Source organism: Acomys minous (assembly GCF_964271855.1).
Source record: "Acomys minous genome assembly, chromosome: 3".
Classification (NCBI taxonomy): Eukaryota; Metazoa; Chordata; class Mammalia; order Rodentia; family Muridae; genus Acomys; species Acomys minous.
In genome coordinates this window covers 56,420,477-56,439,117 of record NC_140485.1, presented here as the reverse complement: position 1 = coordinate 56,439,117, position 18,641 = coordinate 56,420,477, and the positions used below count along the sequence as shown (strand labels likewise).

At 51.2% G+C, this 18,641-nt stretch overlaps 1 protein-coding gene across 5 annotated transcripts in view; it reads left to right on the top strand.

The window, feature by feature from the left end:
- MYT1 (myelin transcription factor 1) overlaps positions 1-18,641 on the top strand; it is a 63,829-nt gene that overhangs the window by 30,652 nt on the left and 14,536 nt on the right. For 2 of the 5 annotated variants that reach the window (XM_084774360.1, XM_084774361.1), the window contains exons 5-16: positions 600-662; positions 1,360-1,607; positions 2,838-3,749; positions 6,233-6,367; positions 6,840-6,930; positions 8,373-8,486; positions 10,174-10,388; positions 11,932-12,056; positions 12,766-13,035; positions 14,725-14,879; positions 15,646-15,708; positions 15,866-15,934. In XM_084774360.1, the coding sequence (XP_084630486.1) occupies positions 600-662; positions 1,360-1,607; positions 2,838-3,749; positions 6,233-6,367; positions 6,840-6,930; positions 8,373-8,486; positions 10,174-10,388; positions 11,932-12,056; positions 12,766-13,035; positions 14,725-14,879; positions 15,646-15,708; positions 15,866-15,934 (2,460 nt within the window). Of the gene's footprint in view, positions 1-599; positions 663-1,359; positions 1,608-2,837; positions 3,750-6,232; positions 6,368-6,839; positions 6,931-8,372; positions 8,487-10,173; positions 10,389-11,931; positions 12,057-12,765; positions 13,036-14,724; positions 14,880-15,645; positions 15,709-15,865; positions 15,935-18,641 lie in introns of those variants that run through there. The other 3 variants (XM_084774363.1, XM_084774362.1, XM_084774364.1) reach the window with 3 other exon arrangements.

The following is an 18,641-nucleotide window of genomic DNA, read 5'->3' as shown; positions in this document are numbered from 1 at the left end:
TGTTGGATGGGCCAGGGACTAACCTCAGCATATCCAACACGTTTTGTACCAGGCAGGACGGGTGCCTCTTAGTGCATTCTTCCAGCTGCTTCCTTTCCCGTGTGGAAGTGGAGACCTACACCAGGCTATGGGTACCAGAACAGGGTCCCTCCCACAAGCTGTGGCTCTGACTTGGGCTGCACAGATCCCTTCCTGGTTGCAGCCCAATCTTTATAGAAAGAGAGGGCAGACTATAGATAGCCCCAGATGCTGAGGCATCACAACACCAGTGATGGACATGGAGAAATCCAATCTCTGTGCTCTGGACTTGCATCAGGCAAGCCATGAGGCCCCTGTAGAGAGGATAATTGCATCCCAAGCCCCATGAAAGCCTGGTGGAAGCTAGTAGAATGTCTGCTGTGGGAAAAATTAACCCACCCAGTAGATGCTTTAATCTTGTGTGTACAGATCTTTAATTAAACATATTCATAAAGTTATAACTAGATAGTTTAAATGGGCTGAGTTATTTCACTAATTTTTAAGCAAACTGCCAGTGTCCATCTTAAGATGAACCATTTGGTTCTGATGCCCAAGGTGACCTCTTCTGTTTTTTCCTCCAGCTGTCCTACCCCAGGATGTACTGGCTCAGGACACGTCCGGGGCAAGTACTCTAGACATAGAAGGTAAGATGCCTGCCAGTGAATAACATCAAAGGCTCCCAGGAAGGAGGTTTGGGGTTCTCTTCCCAGATAGGGGTTCTTTTGTGGATTAAAAACTTTGCTTTGTCTGCGACCCTTCTAAGCCCTAATGTCCTCCCACTGGGTTGTGTTCCTCTGGTGTCTTCACCAAGGTGAGCCTGGCCAGGAGCCTGCCCTGAGCAGGGGTGCTAGGCTCCCTGTCCTCGGCACCTTTGTTTTTCCAGAGCAACTATTTTTGGGTCTTAGGTATATCTGTATGGCAGAGCTTAAAGCAGGCTTTGTGCTCATGAGAATGTAAGCTACAGTTGTCAGAACAGTCATTCCCTATGGTCAGCTAAGTTTCCCAGGGGGCTGTAGCGTCACATTCCTGGATGGGTATAGGTGTGGAGAAGCAAAGGGCCCAGGAGATGGGCTGAAACAATCTTGGGGTACATGTGGGATGGGGTTTCGGTCTGAGGAGTGGCCTAGAGGGTAACAGTCTGGGCTTGGAGCACGGTAATGCAATTTAAAACACAATCGGGAACTTTTAGAAGTGTGTCATTAGATGTAAAAATTTAAATACATTAGCATTTGAGGCTTCCAGCTGAGAATGGCTGCAGAAGGAAGGACTCTGAGAATGGCCTCCTCCTGGGTGTCTCAGGGAGCTGGCCTGGCTGTTGGCATCATCTGTCCTCCCTTTCAGCTTGCAGAGTTGCCCTCTGGCCAAGAAGAGAAAGCTGGAGGATGCTGAGGCTGAACACCTGGTATCCAAGAGGAAGTCACACCCTTTGAGGCTGGCTCTGGATGAGGGCTACCGCATGGACAGCGATGGCAGCGAGGATGCTGAAGTGAAGGAGGCCTCTGTTTCAGATGAATCAGAAGGAACCCTGGAGGAGGCTGAGGCTGAGATGTCAGGACAGGAGGAGATTCATCACCCGCAGACAGCTGAAGGTACTATGTTGCTCTTTTCTTTTGAATACAGGCTGCTTAGTGTGGCCCTGGAGAATTGCAGCCTGGGAGGGGGATGGGGCGGGGGAAGCTCAGCTCAGTGTGGAAAGCTGACTTGAAAACAAGGAATGTCTTGTCCTGACATGTGCAGCTTCCTTGAAAAGGGGCCTGCCCACGATGGGGGCGGGAGTGAGGCACTGTAGTGTGTGTGAACACTGTGTGCAGGGGAGAAATGGGAAAGTGGGATCTGTACATGGACCTTGCACTTTCATGCGCTCTCAGAAGTTTGATTTGGAGGCATGTCTACATGTGCATGAGAAACAAAGACAGCTGATGTGCCTCTGTCTGTGAGAGGCTCTTAGATAGAGCCCCATCCTGCCTGGCTCTTGAGAGTTGACAGTGCTGGATCTACTTTTTTTCTCAGACACCAAAGGCTGGTACTGAGGAAATACCTCACCTTAGGATGAATCAGCCCTCTGAAGGGAGGCTGCTCATAGAAGCCAGGAGAGGAAGAAGGCAGCTCAGAGTCTGCTGACTTCCCAGCCTTCTGGGATCAGCTGACTTTGAACACTTGAGATAGTTTTACCATATATTTGAAACAATCTGTGCTGAGCCCTCACTGGTTTCCTTCTTGGGACTCAAGTGAGCACATGGCCCATGGAATACAGTGAGCTTGTGTTCCATGTAGAAAAGACCCCCACTGACGTGCCTCTTGGGGTGCTATGTGGCAGGGTTAGCTCCTGCTGGTGCTGAGAACACTGGTTTATGAGTTCCACGGGACCAGCATGTAGTGAAAAGATCTGTTGCTGTGTTTAAAAGACTTAAATTCGTGTCCTTTCAAAATGTAAGAGCTTTTCAATTATGAGATGGCTTTTCATCGGATTTTTTTCTTTAAGTCCCATCATATAAAATGCAGATATATCTGACTTGAGAAAATAAATGACGAAAGATGAGCATGGATAGAAAACCATCAAAGTAATCCAGCTAGAGTAGATTCTCCATGTTTCCTGGATCTAGGTGGAAGGCTGACAGGATAGCTTGTGCTTCATCCCCATGTTTCCTGGGCTGTAGTGTTGAGGGTGGGCAGATGGTGCTAGGTGGAGGGCTGGCTACTGTTGAGAGCAGAGGCTTGGAGACATCGCCCCACCCCCACCCCCGTACTCCCCCCCCCTGTGCCCCCTCCCCCCCCCCGTGTTCTCTTCTAGCCCCCACGATGATTTTTGTTTTATGCAGGAAAAAGCCTCCTCAAGCCCCATTTTGGATCCAACCCCACCATAAGCCCTTCTGGCTTCTCCAAGGGCGGCTACAGCAGCTACCAGGGTATCATTGCCACGTCCCTCCTAAATCTGGGCCAGATTGCTGAGGAGAGCCTTGTGCAGGAAGACTCGGTCTCAGTAGCTAAGTTGGGCTCCACTGTTGTTCATCAGCTTCAGGGTGAAGCTGCGGTGAGGGCCACCAGTGATGAGGGTGAAAAGGAGGACCTCTTTCTGCAGCCAGAGGATGTCGAGGAGGTCGTTGAAGTCACCAGCGAACGTTCCCAGGAGCCATGCCCCGAGTCTCTGGAGGATATGGTTAGTGAACAGTCGAGTAAGCAGAAAGGGGCACTAGGTCGTGAGGAGGAGGGAGAGGACGATGATGAAGAAGAAGAGGAAGAGGAGGAGGAGGAAGAGGGAGAAGAGGTAGAGGAGGAGGAGGAAGAGGAAGAAGAGGAGGAGGAGGAGGAAGAGGAAGAAGAGGAGGAGGAAGAGGAGGAAGAGGAAGAAGAGGAAGCAGCTCCAAATATGATCTTTGGGGAAGACACCTCCCATACCTCTGCCCAGAAGGCTTCCTCTGAGTTCCGAGGCCCAGAGCTGTCTGGTTCCAAGCCTGAGTACTCAGTCATTGTGGAGGTGCGTTCTGATGATGACAAGGATGAGGATGCACACTCCCAGAAGTCAGCAGTCACCGACGAATCAGAGATGTATGACGTGATGACCCGTGGGAACCTGGGCCTTCTAGAGCAGGCCATCGCCCTGAAGGCCGAGCAGGTGCGAGCTGTCTGTGAGCCTGGCTGCCCATCTGCCGAGCAGGGCCACGTGGGCCCAGGAGAGCCAGGGAAGGTGGCAAAGCCCTTGGACGTGGTGAGGAAGAGCTGCTATAGTAAAGGTAGGCTAAAGTGGCCTGCTCTGATCACCCACCCTGTTGTCCCATTACCCTTCCTGAGGGTGCAGATGGAGGCTGGGGAGAAACATAGGCTTCGGGATGAGCCTGCAGCAAGGGCCACCAGTGACGAGGACCTCTTTATACAGCCAGAGGATGTCGAGAAGGTCACTGAAGTCATCAGTGAACGGTCCCAGGAAGCCATAGCTTATAACCTTTTATAGGTTGGGGTGGAAAGAAAATTGGAAGCAATCTAGGACAGATAACCTCAGAGCTCGGGTCGAGGACAGAGGACATGGGCTCATACTGTCTCAGGTAGGGTGCTCTGTAGAGACACGTGGAGCTGAGGTGTGTGTGTGAATGGGCCGGGTAGGAGAGGAAAAGAAAGACAGGAAGGCTGATAACTGCTGTGCCACTTAGTCACCATCCTGCCACTCTGGCCTAAACCTGCAGCAGGGATTGTCCAGTGACAGAACCTTTGAGAGCTGTTTTTGAGGCCATTTTTGGTCAGCCTCAGCATTTCTCTATGGAGTTGGGACTGTCAAGCTGAGTTGAGTCATCTCTCCCTTGCTCCCCTGAAGGTCACAGCCTGTTGCTGGCTCTACGTTCTACTTGGATTTGTCACTAAAGTCTGGACTTAGGGACAGAACCACATGGCTTCACTGAGGAGCTGATGTCTAGAAGAGGGCGGTCAGGCTGGGCTAGTTTTTGGTCTGGGCTGCTAATAGTGGAGAAGGCTGGAAACTGGAAGCCAGAGCTAAGGGTGGACTCTGAGCAAATGGTATAGCCATAATGCTGACGTGGGCGCTAAATCTGCAGGGCAGGCTGGCCATGTGCCGCTTGCAATCTGCTCATCTCAAGTGTCTCCTTGGCTCAGAACAGGTGCATGGAGCTTCTTCCCAGAGAGTCAGCCTCACAGTGATAGAAGGTCAGGCCTTGGGTAGGCCAGGTTTGAGCTACCCTAGCTTTCTCTAGGCCTGATGCCTCTACTCTAAGATCAGGCAGCGGTCCTGACTTCAGCCTCTTCTTTCCCTGTCCCAGGAAAACTTTCTTCTGTGGATCAAACTCTGGGCCCTTCCACAGCCTGCTTCCAAGAAGGGTTATCTGCTAGGAAGGGGGCAGAGAGAGAGAGAGAGAGAGAGAGAGAGAGACAGACAGACAGACAGACAGACAGACAGAGACACAGAGACACAGAGACACAGAGACACAGAGACACAGAGACACAGAGACACAGAGACACAGACAGAGACAGAGACAGATAGACAGAGAAGAAACAGAGAAGCAGAGAGACAGAGAGACAAAGCAAGGGTAGGGTGAGTAGGGCAAATCAGACACTGGAGTCAGGAGCCAAGAAGGCATAGGACATATACGTAGGGAGCTCTGGGAGGTACACTTGGGTCATGGGAAGACAGACCACAGTAAGAAAATTACAGGAGTGAGAATTCACCAGAGATTTGTTGGAGACACGAGAACACACTTTCTGAGACTACTCGTGTGTGAGGTAAGATAAGAGAACAGATTGGTTGGGAACATGTTTTCTGGGTGAAGTAGACATGGAGGGTGGCCCTTAAGGGTGAGTCAGATTAGGGTAGCCACCTGAAGGGGCAGAGTTAAGTCAGTATCTCCAAGTTTGGGCCTTGAGGCCAATGGTACCTAGAATGTATAGGTTGAAGGTGAGACAGATTCAGAATAGGTATGGGGGCTTGAGCTTGTCAGACCTTGGGTCCTTAGAAAAGACGAGGCTTTGGTGGGGCACTGATGCCTGCTATCACCAAGGACCTTTCACCTTTGGGTAAACATTAGGGGCCAGGTGCAACTCAGGGTTAGATGTACAGGACACTAGACAGTGCCTTTAGGTTATGGGACCATACGCATGTTAACACACAGAGGGACAGACAGCAGGACTGTTGGGGCCGAGGCAGGTGTTGGGCGTAGGGTTGAGTCCCCTAGGATATCACTACTTGCCTGGATTGTAGAAATCTGGCTTCCTACACTTAGCCCGGAAAGGTGGGGCAGGCCTTCTTTCTGCTGGATTTCTGGCTCCACCATGGCCTCTCAAAAATAGATTTCCCTGAGGCATCATGAAGGCCCTCCATTTCCTTCTGATCGCCACGCTTACTAGCCAACTCGGGCCTGCCAAGATGAGGTTGGCAACTGAAGTTTGGCGTTTAAATTTCTGCTCAGGTGTTTAATAGCAATACAGCTTTAGCTATGTCACGTGGCCTGTGTCTCCTTCACTTTGTCAAGTCTCAAGGATGCCTTTTCTCAGGGGGTATTGATAGATACTTTTCTTGCAAGGCTCCAGCTAGTGTCCCATCCTGCTGTGTGGGGTGGAAGGGACATTCCCTGGGCTCTGGAGCAGCTTTTCTAGAGCTGCCTCACTGCCAGCCTCTGCCTTTCTTGGATCACTAAAAGTGGAGCCAGGAACTGTTCCTACCTCCCCCTTCCCAGTCTCCTGGCTTTGCATAATATGTCCCTATGTGTTTTAGATCCTTCCAGGGTGGAGAAGCGTGAAATCAAGTGTCCGACACCTGGCTGTGATGGCACTGGCCATGTCACTGGGTTGTACCCTCATCACCGCAGCCTGTCTGGCTGTCCCCACAAGGATAGAATCCCTCCAGAGAGTGAGTAGCTCCATGCAGGGTTAGCCCAAAGGCTAAAGTTCAGAGTTCTATGGTGTAAGGCAGGGGACAGTCTGCTCAAGTGTCCACCTATAGGCACCAGCCTGCGTTGGAAGACTATAAACAAATACAGACTGTGGGAGGGGGTGTCTGTCGTCACTGAGCTGGGCAAGTGGAGGCCTTCCCACAGTTGCCTCTTTGTTCGAAAAGCTTAGGACGTGGATGGATGTCTGTCCTTAGTCTTAGCTAGAAGCAGAAACTATGAAAATTAAGTTTAGAGTCGTGAGTCAGAAAGAAAGGAGAGTCTAGTTTCTTCTCTGGGAGGCAGGGTCCAAGTGGGAAGGACACGCCTGACTGAGTTTCCTTAGGCTCAGAGTGCCGTGGCACTCCGCTTGCACAGCTGCAGCCTTTACGCAGGACCCCTGCACCTCTCTCGGGCCGCCCTCATTATGTGTTGTCCCCGGTTCTCTTACAGTCTTGGCCATGCATGAAAATGTGCTGAAGTGCCCCACTCCCGGATGTACCGGCCAAGGCCACGTGAACAGCAACCGCAACACCCACAGAAGGTAGCGCACTGAGCTGGGACATGGTAGGAAATTAGGGCTGGCTGGTAGAGTGTGTCCTTGCCTGGGCCATGAGCCCTTATTTGACATGGGATCTGAACATACATACAGCTCCATGCTTTGGCAGGTAGCAGCTGAGTGGGGTGTGTGTGTGTGTGTGTGTGTGTGTGTGTGTGTGGCATTCTCTGGTGTTGCTTCAAGTACCGTGTGAACTTACGTGATCACGTGAGAAGTCTGATACAGCTGTGATGAGAGAAAGTGGAGGCTTTGTGTCTTGCCTGTTTTCAGAAAGCCTCTATACTAGCTCTGTTTGTTTGTTTGTTTGTTTTTTGTTTTTGAGACAGGTTTCTCTGTGTAGACCAGGCCGGCCTTGAACTCACAGAGATCTATCTGCCTCTGCCTCTGAAGTGCTGGGATTAAAGGCGTGTGCCACCACGCCTGTCCTTGCATACCAGCTCTTGCTCACAGACGGAAGGACAACCGTGGACATGAACAAGGATGCCTAGAGTTACTCTGAGGGGGTGCTGAGATCAGGTGGACATGGGATTTCAGGCTATTGTACAGATTTATTTGTTGGCTCATCTTCTTATCCAAGAGGGGATCATACCCCACCAAGCGTGTTACAGGCGTGACGGGTTCTGTCTAGGCTGCAGTGGTTACTTAACTGGGAGGAATACATAAGCTTTAGAGGGCATTTTGTTGGAAAAGAGGCCGAGTTCCCTAGAGATGTGCTGGCCCGGGAGCTGGTACTGAGCTCACAGTGGATCCTGAGAAGGGCTAGTGTGCTTCAGGGACAGTAACCAGGTTGTGGTCTTAATATAGCCTCTGGTTTCCCTGAGTTATTCTACAGAACACGATGTAGACATGGTTCTAGAATCCAGCCCAGGCACTGGAGAGGAGGGAGAGGAGGGAGGAGAGAGAGAGAGAGAGAGAGAGAGAGAGAGAGAGAGAGGGAGGGAGGGAGGGAGGGAGGGAGGGAGGGAGGGAGGGAGAGGGAGGGAGGGAGGGAGGGAGGGAGGGAGAGAGAGAGAGGGAGGGAGGGAGGGAGGGAGGGAGGGAGAGGGAGGGAGGGAGGGAGGGAGAGAGAGAGAGAGAGAGAGAGGGAGAGAAGGAGGAAGGAGGGCTGAGTCTGGCACCTATCCATGTGGAAGGACCCTTTGCTCACAGTTTGCAGAACTTTAGGGTATATTTCTCCATCTGTGAATTATCCCAAATAGAAATGGCCTGAGAAGTTTGTCCTCTGTGGGTTGAGAACAGCGCTGGAGGGGCGATGTGAACTGTAGAAATGACGTGTGTGTTACTTGCCCGGGCTTTAGGCACCTAGAGCTCTTGCGTCTGAATGATGTCGTTCCCAGGACCACATAGTTGGCAACCTGGGACAGACACGTCCTGGGGAGAAAAAAAAAAAAAAAAGGCTCAAATGCCTCTCCTTTTCCTTCCTCTAGTTTGTCCGGATGTCCCATAGCTGCAGCCGAAAAACTAGCCAAATCCCATGAGAAGCAGCAACTGCAGACAGGAGATCCTCCCAAAAATAACTCCAATTCAGATCGGATCCTCAGGTGGGTGAGATGAGCAGCAAGGCCGAAGGGCTGCCTCCTAAGCGTCTGCAGGGACGTCCGCGTTGGGGCTGTGTGGTATACACGTGCCTCTTGGCACACAGGATGCTTCTCTCACACTCAAAGAGCCTCGTCTGAGGTGCAGACAGCTGCCTAGCCTTAGCCACAGTGTGCTCTGCCTTTCTTTCTCCTAAGGCATCTGATATGGTCAGTGAAATTATTCAGGCTTAGTGTGTGGAGCTGGTGTGGCAGACTGCACCAGTTGAGGCCTTCACTCTACAAGGAGCACCTGGTTGTCCTTAGATTTCCCCCACCCCAGTGTAGATCCTGTCCTGTGGCAGAGGAAAGGAGGGCACAGGCCTTGCTTCCATGACTGCTGCTGCTTGTGGGTATGAGGCATCTGAGACAGCAGCATGCCTGCCTGTGCCTGCCTTTTATATGTGCACACCCATATGAGTAAGTTTACAAATGTGTTCTAATGCATGTGTGTGCATGCTATCATTGAGATGCCTTCTGACGGAACAAAGATGCATTTGAAGTCAACTACAGTCCCCTTCCGGGGCTGGGGGTCCATTTGAGTCATCGCCTGAGAGTACGCTGCCACCTTTGGTCTTCACTCCGTTTCCCTGAGAATATAGAACTCACAGCCCCTTCTCCCTAGTCTTTGGACTCCTGTTCCATGTTTTTCTTCGCACATGCAGTGTGGGAGACAGGACCACGTACTCAGCAAAGCCCGTCACTGGCTGACACGGCACTATGGCCTCTTGGCAGGACCCCTGACCACTGTGTTCCTTCTCGGCTGCTATCCTTGGAAGTGGCATGCCCTGGTCATTCCCTGGCCTACTCCAAGGGGTCCCTTAGTAGGTTTGTCACCACAGACCACAGCCTAGGGGTCTGGCAACTTATTTTTCTGCTCTGTGCAGTGCTGTGTCCCATTCGTGGACATTGTTGTCCATCTTATTTGTTACTCCTTCCAGCTTCTTGTCAGTTGATCCTTTCACCAATGATCGGCACCAACGTAGAAGTCAAATTAAACAAATCCTTGTTGGTATCAGACGATCTTGCTCTTGTGACTTCTCCAGAAGTTGCTGAGCGAGTGTCCAGACTAGATTTTTCCAGGGCAGGTCACATCCCACCACCGCTGTTATGTGATCTTTACAGGACCTTAAGAGGTCCTCACTGAGAGTCAGTCGTTGCCAAGTACCGCTGATCACTGAGGTCATTGCTTATTCCAGACAGGAGCAAGGCAGGCTGGGGCATTTACTGGCTCTCTCTTCCCTTTTCTGTGTCCTCTCCACCTCAGAGGCATCCTGCTCAGAAACTCACTGGTTGTGTAGTTAAAGCTCTTGGAAATTTGCTCTCTTACATTGTGGAGGAAGTTCAGGCTAGCTACTTTGACATACTACTAGCGTGAGAACACATTATAATTTCTTTCAGGTCTATTGTTTCTTCCTTATAGGCAATTATTTATACTGATTATAGGCCTATCCCAGGGTCTTTACTCCTGGGAGGCAGAATTCTGACCCAACGTTAGGGGCAGGCTTTTGGGTATGTGTGTATCTCCCTGGGCTTTTCCTTATCACCTGGCTGTATCAAGTCCAGGCTTGGGCCTTTGGAGGGCGGGAGAGAGGTAGCATGGGATCTTTGGGTCCCACCCTCACAGGCTCTGCACCTCTGTCTCACACCCCAGGCCCATGTGCTTTGTGAAGCAACTTGAGGTTCCTCCTTACGGGAGCTACCGACCCAATGTGGCTCCAACCACGCCCAGGGCCAACTTGGCCAAGGAACTGGAGAAGTTCTCCAAAGTCACCTTCGACTACGCAAGTTTTGATGCTCAGGTGTTTGGCAAACGTATGCTTGCCCCAAAGATTCAGACCAGCGAAACCTCACCCAAAGCCTTCCAATGTAAGTTGGGGAGAATCGTTTAATGTCCCTTTTCTCACGTTGCTCCTGAGAGGGGCAGTGGGAGAGGGATTCTCTTGGGAGCTAGGAGGGATAGTGTGTGGGGCTGAGCCCTCACACTCTCTTCAGCTGCCCCAGTGGGACAGTTGTGGCATCCTTAGGGCTCGTATCTTACCTGCTTTGAGCCTTTATGTGCTTCCTAATTATTTGTGAAGAAAAGTCCTGGGTCTGTTAATGGTGTTTATGTCCAGTGCCTTAAGAATCACTTCACTAATGTGGTTTGTCCTGGGGTGTCCACTTCCAGCATTACCTTTAAGGAGGGTACAACAGGACAGGATGGTACCGTGGCAGGAAGCTTCTCAGTTTCCTGAATGGGGACCATCTTACTGGAAATGGTATTTTCTGTGACATTAGCAGCACATTTTAAGGGCAGTTACACTGATGAAAGTAATTCTTGGAAATGTTCTAGAATAATCAACCCTGCCTCTTCTTGCCACTTACTGAACTTCTTTGCGGTCAGCCTTGGAAATGCATGCCAGATAGAAAATTACCAGAGATCTTCCAGCTGATCTTGCCAGCTCTACAGATGGCAAGGACAAGTTTCTAGCTTGTTAGGATTACAGGTCTGAGGGTTAGTAGCCCCTGGGATGAGTCTTTTTTGAGCTCCAGCAGACTCTGCTGGTCATCCTCAAATGTCTCCCAAGCACACACACCTGCTTAGAAGCTGTGATGGCTGAGAAGGGCCTTGAAAGGAGTTTTTCACTTGTCTGGATCTTTCTGGAAATACCAGTGGTTTCTTCACAATATCACTTCTGAGAGTGATTTTATTTTGTTATTTTATTTTTTGGTTTTTCAAGACAGGGTTTTTCTGTGTAGCCTTGGCTATCCTGGACTCACTTTGTAGACCAGGCTGGCCTTGAACTCACAGCGATCCACTTGCCTCTGCCTCCCAAGTGCTGAGATTAAAGGTGTGCGCCACCATGCCTGGCTGAGAGTGATTTTAAAGCTGCAGCATAATCACTAAAGAATAGCATTAAGCCTGAAGCTATGGTACCTTACTTACGGCCATGCTGCTTTGTTAAGGAAGCAATAATTACTGAGGGCACAACATCAGCAAAAACACAGCCTATCTTTCGATACGATGACACAATTTTTTCTGTGTGTGTGTAGCATTGCAAATATATATCCTATTTACAGAATTATTTGTTGATGGACAAAGTTTCCTTCCCCCCCCCCCCCCCCCCCCCCCCGTTATTTGCTAGTTTGGAATGACCAAGTTTGTTAAGGGTATATTTCATAGAGTTTTGTTATTTCTGCCAAATGTTGGTCAGGTCAGAAATGGGATGCCTTTTCAGTGCTGGAGGAGTGTGTGATAATGTGGGGGTGCTGTGCCCTGACCCCTAGCTCTCTCTCCCCATCTGTCTAAGTCTATATTAGTCTGGGTTGTTCCCTCTTAGCATCCAGCTTTTACCAAAGTCACCTCCTCCGGGTACAGTCAGTCCCACCTTCCAGTGGTTTTATAACAACAGTGCTTTGTCTTCTGTAGGCTTCGACTACTCTCATGATGCCGAGGCTGCACACATGGCTGCGACAGCCATCTTGAACCTCTCCACTCGATGCTGGGAGATGCCAGAGAACCTCAGCACAAAGCCACAGGACCTTCCTAGCAAGGTGAGTGTGCCCTCCTTTGGGTTGAGAAGAATGGGGTACCGCCTATACCGAGAAATTTGCAGTAAGGCTATGGCTGGTGCCAAGAGGAACTGGGAGCTAATTGATGTTTATTTGAAAATATCTGTGTTTTATTTATTTATGCCAGAGCACCTGCACCTGGGGTTATAGGCTGTAGTGAGATGTTTGATGTTGGTGCTGGGAACTGAGTTAAACCTGGCCCTCTGCAAGAGTAGTCCATGACCACGGAGACATCTCTCTAGCACTTAGCTGATCATGTTTTGTTACATTTTGACCCTTTAGTAATGGCTCAGATAATCCAAAATGGAAGGTACGTGGCAATGAAAAGAGTTGATATGCTGTGCGGATCAAGGCCAGGCTCCTATTGTGCCCCTGTATGCTTCTCTGGGGGTTAGTAGTGACTGACATGTCTTATGGGGGTCAAGGACCTGTTCTCACTAAAGCTTGCCATGGTCTCAAGGGGCCGGCCTCCTAGTCTGTAGAGGAGAGGTGTGAGGTCAGGGTGAGGCACTGGTTCTCTCCTCTCAGTGAGAGTGAGTGTTCTGATCAGAAGACATTCTCAAGGAACGGGCCGGGTCCTCTGACCAGTATTCTTTTTCATTATTTTTATTTTTATTTATTTACTTTTTAAAATTATTTATTTATTTATTTATTTACTTCTGACGAGTATTCTTAATCCTCACGTTTGCAGGCTGTGGACATTGAGGTTGATGAAAACGGAACTCTGGACCTGAGCATGCATAAACACCGCAAGCGGGAAAACGCTTTCCCCAGCAGTAGCAGCTGCAGCAGCAGCCCGGGTGTCAAGTCTCCTGATGTCTCTCAGCGCCAGAGCAGTGCCAGTGCCCCCAGCAGCTCCATGACCTCGCCCCAGTCCAGCCAGGCCTCCCGCCAGGATGAGTGGGCCCGTCCCCTAGACTACACCAAACCTAGTCGGCTTCGAGAAGAAGAGCCTGAGGAGGTGGGTGCCAGGGCCCTGTGTGTAGCCTGAATACGTAAGCTTTCGGGGCCTGCGGATACTGCTTACTTCTTAAATGTCTGTTCCCTGAGAAGTTCATATAGGGCCTCTATATAGAATCCTTCTCACACAGGATTCTTAAACTCAGGCCACAGCCTCCAGCAAGGGTTTCTCCTGCGTTGATGTGCGCAGTCTTGTCCCATAAAGAGGTCTCTTCACCTTAGCAGAGTTTAGTGGGTAGCAACAGTGTAGATTTTTCCAAAGAGGAGAGGGATATGTCTATCTTCTGGGGGATGATTTGGAGAAAGCTCGCTTTCTTGTTTTAGCGAGCCTTTTGTCAATGGCTTCCCAGGCTGCCTCGCTCCCTCCCCCCACCCCAACATATTTCAACAAACACAGTGGTTTTGATGCCTGGTCCCCTGGAGCAGGGCTGAGGAACTCTTGAAACAAGGGCCTTGGACATGGGATCCTGGTGGTGGGCGGTGACCTGGGTCCCCAAGACCACATCTGACCGGGGAGAGAGGCAGTACGTTGACATCAGAGTCTGAGTTGGAGCAGTCCCTTTCCTGTTGGTCTACACACCTGCGTGTAAAATGTGTGAGGTCATCCTGCCGAGGCATGCCCCGTACTCTGCCTGCAGATTGTAGAGCCAATTGTCCCCAAATCCTTCCTCTCCTCAGCCTTCCTAGTCATGTTTCATCCCCAAAGCTCTAGATCAGGCCTTTACCATCCTCCCCGCCCCCCCCCACGCCTCTCTGCACTGGGTTACTCACACCCTCCCATCAGTCCTGCCCAGTGGCTTACCAATTTTGACAGCAACTGCCTTGATATCACGGGTACCCTGAGCCCCTTTTGTCCAGGGCCTCTACTTTCTGGTTTCACTGACCCTGAAGAATTCTCTCAAGTGTGTTCTTCTGAGGACCTGTGTCCAATTGTTTAGGCAGACAGATCACTATCCTGGAGCCTTGGGCCTTGTTTACTGACAGGAACCATCACAGCCACCGCAGGCTGGCTCGCCAGAGCTGCCCTGTGGGATGCAGGGTCACAGGTTTCTCTTCCTGAAGGGCTGCATCTTTTCAGATGCAGCGTCCGAACAGCCTGTTGAAGCCCATTAACAAGCTGGCACATCTCTGGAATGTAAAATCTCATGGACTTATTTTGCTAGAAGCTATTATTCTAAGGCTGTGGGACCCCCTCCTCACCCCCACCCTTTGGCCTTCAATGGAAGAACTGTTGCTCCTCACTCCCTGTACCACACCCCTGAGGCTGTGGGTAGTGAGAAAATACTCCCAGGCCCTGGACTCAGTTAGTGGTGCTTATTAAGGGTCTGATCCGATCAAGGCATCCTGCTGTGGACCGGGGTCTCATTAAGCTACTAGTGTGTTAAGTCAGCTCATCTTTGAGATAACCTCAAAGCAACCGTCTTTAGTACCTGCTGATAGGTGAGCCCTAAGGAACACTGCACCCAGCTGTTCACTCTGTGGTAGTCTGGTGGAGATGAGCCAAGGCCCAGTGTCCTGACCCTCACAGTGGTCTTCTGTCTCGGGGTAGCTAGGTCTTCCTCCTTCATAAGGTAAAACCTCTGTGGATACTATTGAAGGATCCCTCTGTGTTTCCCACGAGGTTGGACAATCTGGCGTTGTTAAAGCATTCTCTGTTCTGTTTTTGTTTTTGTTTTCGTTTTCCCTTCAGTCAGAGCCAGCAGCACACTCCTTTGCTTCCTCTGAGGCAGATGATCAGGAGGTATTAGAAGAGAATTTCGAGGAGCGGAAATACCCAGGGGAGGTCACCCTGACCAACTTTAAGCTGAAGTTTCTCGCCAAGGACATAAAGAGGGAGCTTCTCACGTAAGTGACGTCTGAGAAGTCTGGCTCCCCAGGAGTCCTGGGGAAGCAGCCCTGCCCCAGTACTCAGCAACTGCCTACATCCAGGCAGTTCACAGGGGTGGTTTTCTCTCAGCTCTGCACTGAGCTGGCTATAAACACAACTCTCTGAAAGCGACTGAGGACCAGGAAGCTCCTCGGGTGCAGCCCACAGTCAACAGAACAAGGCAAGATGGTTACTGTAGTCATGGGCAGAGAGGCTCACAGACACCAACTCTTCAATGGCTGGCCCTCAGAGTGGAACAGGCAGAGCCTGTCATCAACCTCTGGCAGCTGGCACATGCTCCTGAAAGGCTATCAACGTCATGCACAGCACCTTTTCTGCTGTTGATCTAACCCTTATCTGTGCTCAGAGGACACACGGCCCCTCTTTTCCTTATACTGTATCCCACTAGTTTCTTCCTTCTGCACTACCGGGCCCTTCCAGGGTGACTGGGCGAATGTTCTCACTCTGTTTTAGGAGCTGGAGAAGGGAGGAGTACCCTACCCACACGTTCATGAGCACACATGTGTAACACACACGTGCACACTCAGCACCCATGCTTCAGAGGCACCTTCAAGGTTCTTTTCCTTCTTGAGTTAAGTTGTGTAGGAGAAATTTCCAGTCCCAGAGGCGAGAGCTGTGATCTGAGGATGGCCCCCCACCTCCGCCCTTGGGTGACTTGTTCTGGGGGAAGGGCCTGCAGGTGCACACGACCCTCTGTTCTGATGCTCTTTTTCCTTTGTCCAGCTGCCCCACCCCCGGCTGTGACGGCAGTGGCCATATCACCGGGAACTATGCCTCCCACCGCAGGTTTGTGCCCTGCTCCTCTGGTCTGGCTCCAGTGCTGTGTGTGCTTGCGTGTGTGTGCACACGTGTGTGCGCTTGTATGTTGCTGGGGGGTGTGGTTTCCTCCTCATCTCCTCCGCTCTCCTCTGGCTCACCCCATAACCCATCTCTTCTCTTTCAGCCTCTCTGGTTGCCCTCTTGCTGACAAGAGCCTAAGAAACCTCATGGCTGCCCACTCTGCTGACCTCAAGTATGTTTGCGCTCACTGACCGCCCCCCCCCCCGTCCTGCCCCCACTGCCTGTCTCTCGGGCAGCCCCCTGGCTTTGCTCTCTCCTGTCAACTCAGCCTTCTCTCAGGTACCATCCCAGGCTGGCTCTGCTTTCCTGGGATGGGGGAAGAGGAGCAAGGCTTGAAAGGACTCTGACTCTGCTTGGCTGGGCTGTCCTTGCACCTGTGACTCCAGCTTTGAGCAATCTGACCTCTGAGCACGACTGTCTCACTTGTTGGATCAGAGCTCCTGTATCGCTCCAGCTCTTTCCCCAGACTGGTGACGGGGCTGCCTGGCCTGCTCTTCCTGCTAGCCCTAGATACTGTATCTCTCTCTCTAGACACTGAGAAAAGCCAGAACTTGGCTGTGGCCTAGTGGCTACAGGGGCCATGGGGCTCTTGTCAAATGAACCAGCACTAACAATACCAGAGAATGTTCCTTGCTACCCCCACCCCCACCCACCACATGCGCCTTGGCTGCTTTGTTTCCTCCCTGGTGGCTTCCCAGTCCTCCTCAGTACTCTCGCCTCCTCTTTGCCGGATCTCTCCTTGCTTCTGTACCTCTCTGCCTTCACACAGGGCCAGGGCAGGCTCTGTGGGCACCCACAACTGTCGGTTCGCCTGACAGTCCTCAGAAGTGAGGAGCGCTTCTTCCAGGCATTTGTTTTCTTGGCATTGGAGCTGGAGCCTCCATGGTCTCTGGCTTTCGTTTTCTTGGTCGACCTGTGACGTCATAGCCTCCATGACCCTGAGGTGTGGTGACCTTCTACAGGTGACCAGAGCTGAGTAGAGACCTTGGAAGAAGGTTCAGTTCCTCACAGCAGGGCCAGGGTTCCCCCAGAGGGGCTCTGAATTCAGGTCAAGGCTCCCTGGATCTGTTTTGGGACCAGACAGGTGCTCGTTTGGACAAGCAGCTATAGAATTCTGAAGGGACTTGAGCCGCTTTAGGCCAGGACAGAAATCCACGGGTGTTCAGTTCCCACTCCGTGTTCCTCTCTAACCAGCCCCATTCCTTCTGGTAGTGAGAATCAGGTTCACACTTTGTACGCCCATAATAATTACTCATGCACTCACTAACACTGTAGACTTGTCCTGAAGCTCAGAGTTGGAGAACTCAGTACTGAAGCCTCAGGTAACTACTTCCCTGTAACCCCCTCCTCCCTCCCTCCCCCCCCCCCACACTTTCTCTCATCTTTCTTGTATTCTTTCCTACACTCACGCCTATTTTTCCTTTTCCAAGTATGATTAGGGCTCACAGGTTTTGAACCCAGAACCTAGAAAACTCTCTGTGTCAGGGTATAACTATACATTCTGGGGCCCTAAAACAGACTATTCAGGTCCAACAGGAGGAAATCTGGCTGACCAGTCAGGAGATAGCCCCTGGGAGGGTCTGGACTCTAAGCCTGTAAAATACTCTAACACAAAACTTCTGTGGGCACAGCCGAGGAAAGTGTCCTTGCACGGGTATATGTCTCAGGTGTCTCCACTGCCTCCAAAGCTCCTCTTGTCCCGGAGCTCCTTCTGGGCGCATTGCCTCTCTGATCCAGACTCCACAGCGGTCGGAGGGGAAGGTGACCGTGACCTCTTTTCCACACTTCCTGATCCCCCAGTCCTTCTGGGATTCTTGTTCTGTCCGAGTAGGCATCAGACTGGCCAACGTAGTGGAAACGGAGTTCTTTCTGTGGCCTCTTTAAAAATGGCAAACTGCAGACACCAGCATGCTCTCTGTTTTTAAGCTAGTGCTGGGGGGCATTTTCTCTCTTTCTGTGTGTGATCAGGGGCTGCCTCGAGCTGCTCAGTTCACCACGGTGTGCGAGTGGTGGTGGTTGTGAGTACGTTCTCTGTACAGAGGAGGCGTGTCAGGTCACAAGGAGGGCGGGCAGCACTTCCGCAGCACAGGAGTGAGGCACGGAGGGAGATCTGGGGGTACCACCAAGGCAGAGTCATCATTTACATCTGAAGTCTTCCTTCTCTCCAGGCAAGGCACCTAGAATCAGATGATAGGCAGGGTGGAGGCAGCTCTGGCTGTTGTGGCTTCTCCATAAGGAGTATATCAGAGATACTCAGCCCTCTTACTATGTGGACATTGTCCTCTTTGAGTGTGACTTGCCGGAAAGTCATCAAGTAACACTTTAGTAAGGAATACACAGCATGAGCTCCCCCTGCGTGCTAGGCACCTGCTTGCTCTCTGGGAGCCACAAACCCTCCCAAGCCTCACGGGTGCTGCTGAGTGTATCTGCATCTGGGAGCGCAGAGGCCTGGGTGGCTTTGTGGCCACTGAGCTACCACCCTTTGCTGCCCTGAACCTCTGCTGGATGCTTCCTTGACATGAGGACAAGGAGCAGGGGCCCTGGGCTGTGGACTGAGCTTCTGCCCACGGAATGGAACTATTTTCAGTTCCTTCTTCTACAGTCTCTGTACTTGGACTTCTGTGCAGTAGGGCCACCATGGTGCTAATGTAGTGCCACACCCTCTACACAGCCTTATGAAGACTAGAGAAAGATTTGTCGGGTCAACTGTCTGAGAGACAAAGAAGTATCCAGAATGTGACACTTTGAGAAACCTGAGGAGTCTGGGATGATACTCCCCCTCAAAAGCTCTTGGGGGGCATAAAGAAAGTCAAAAGAAGTGATGCCGGCTATGCCATCCTCTGGGGCCCCAGACTCCCAGCTTCTGTTCTTCATATAAG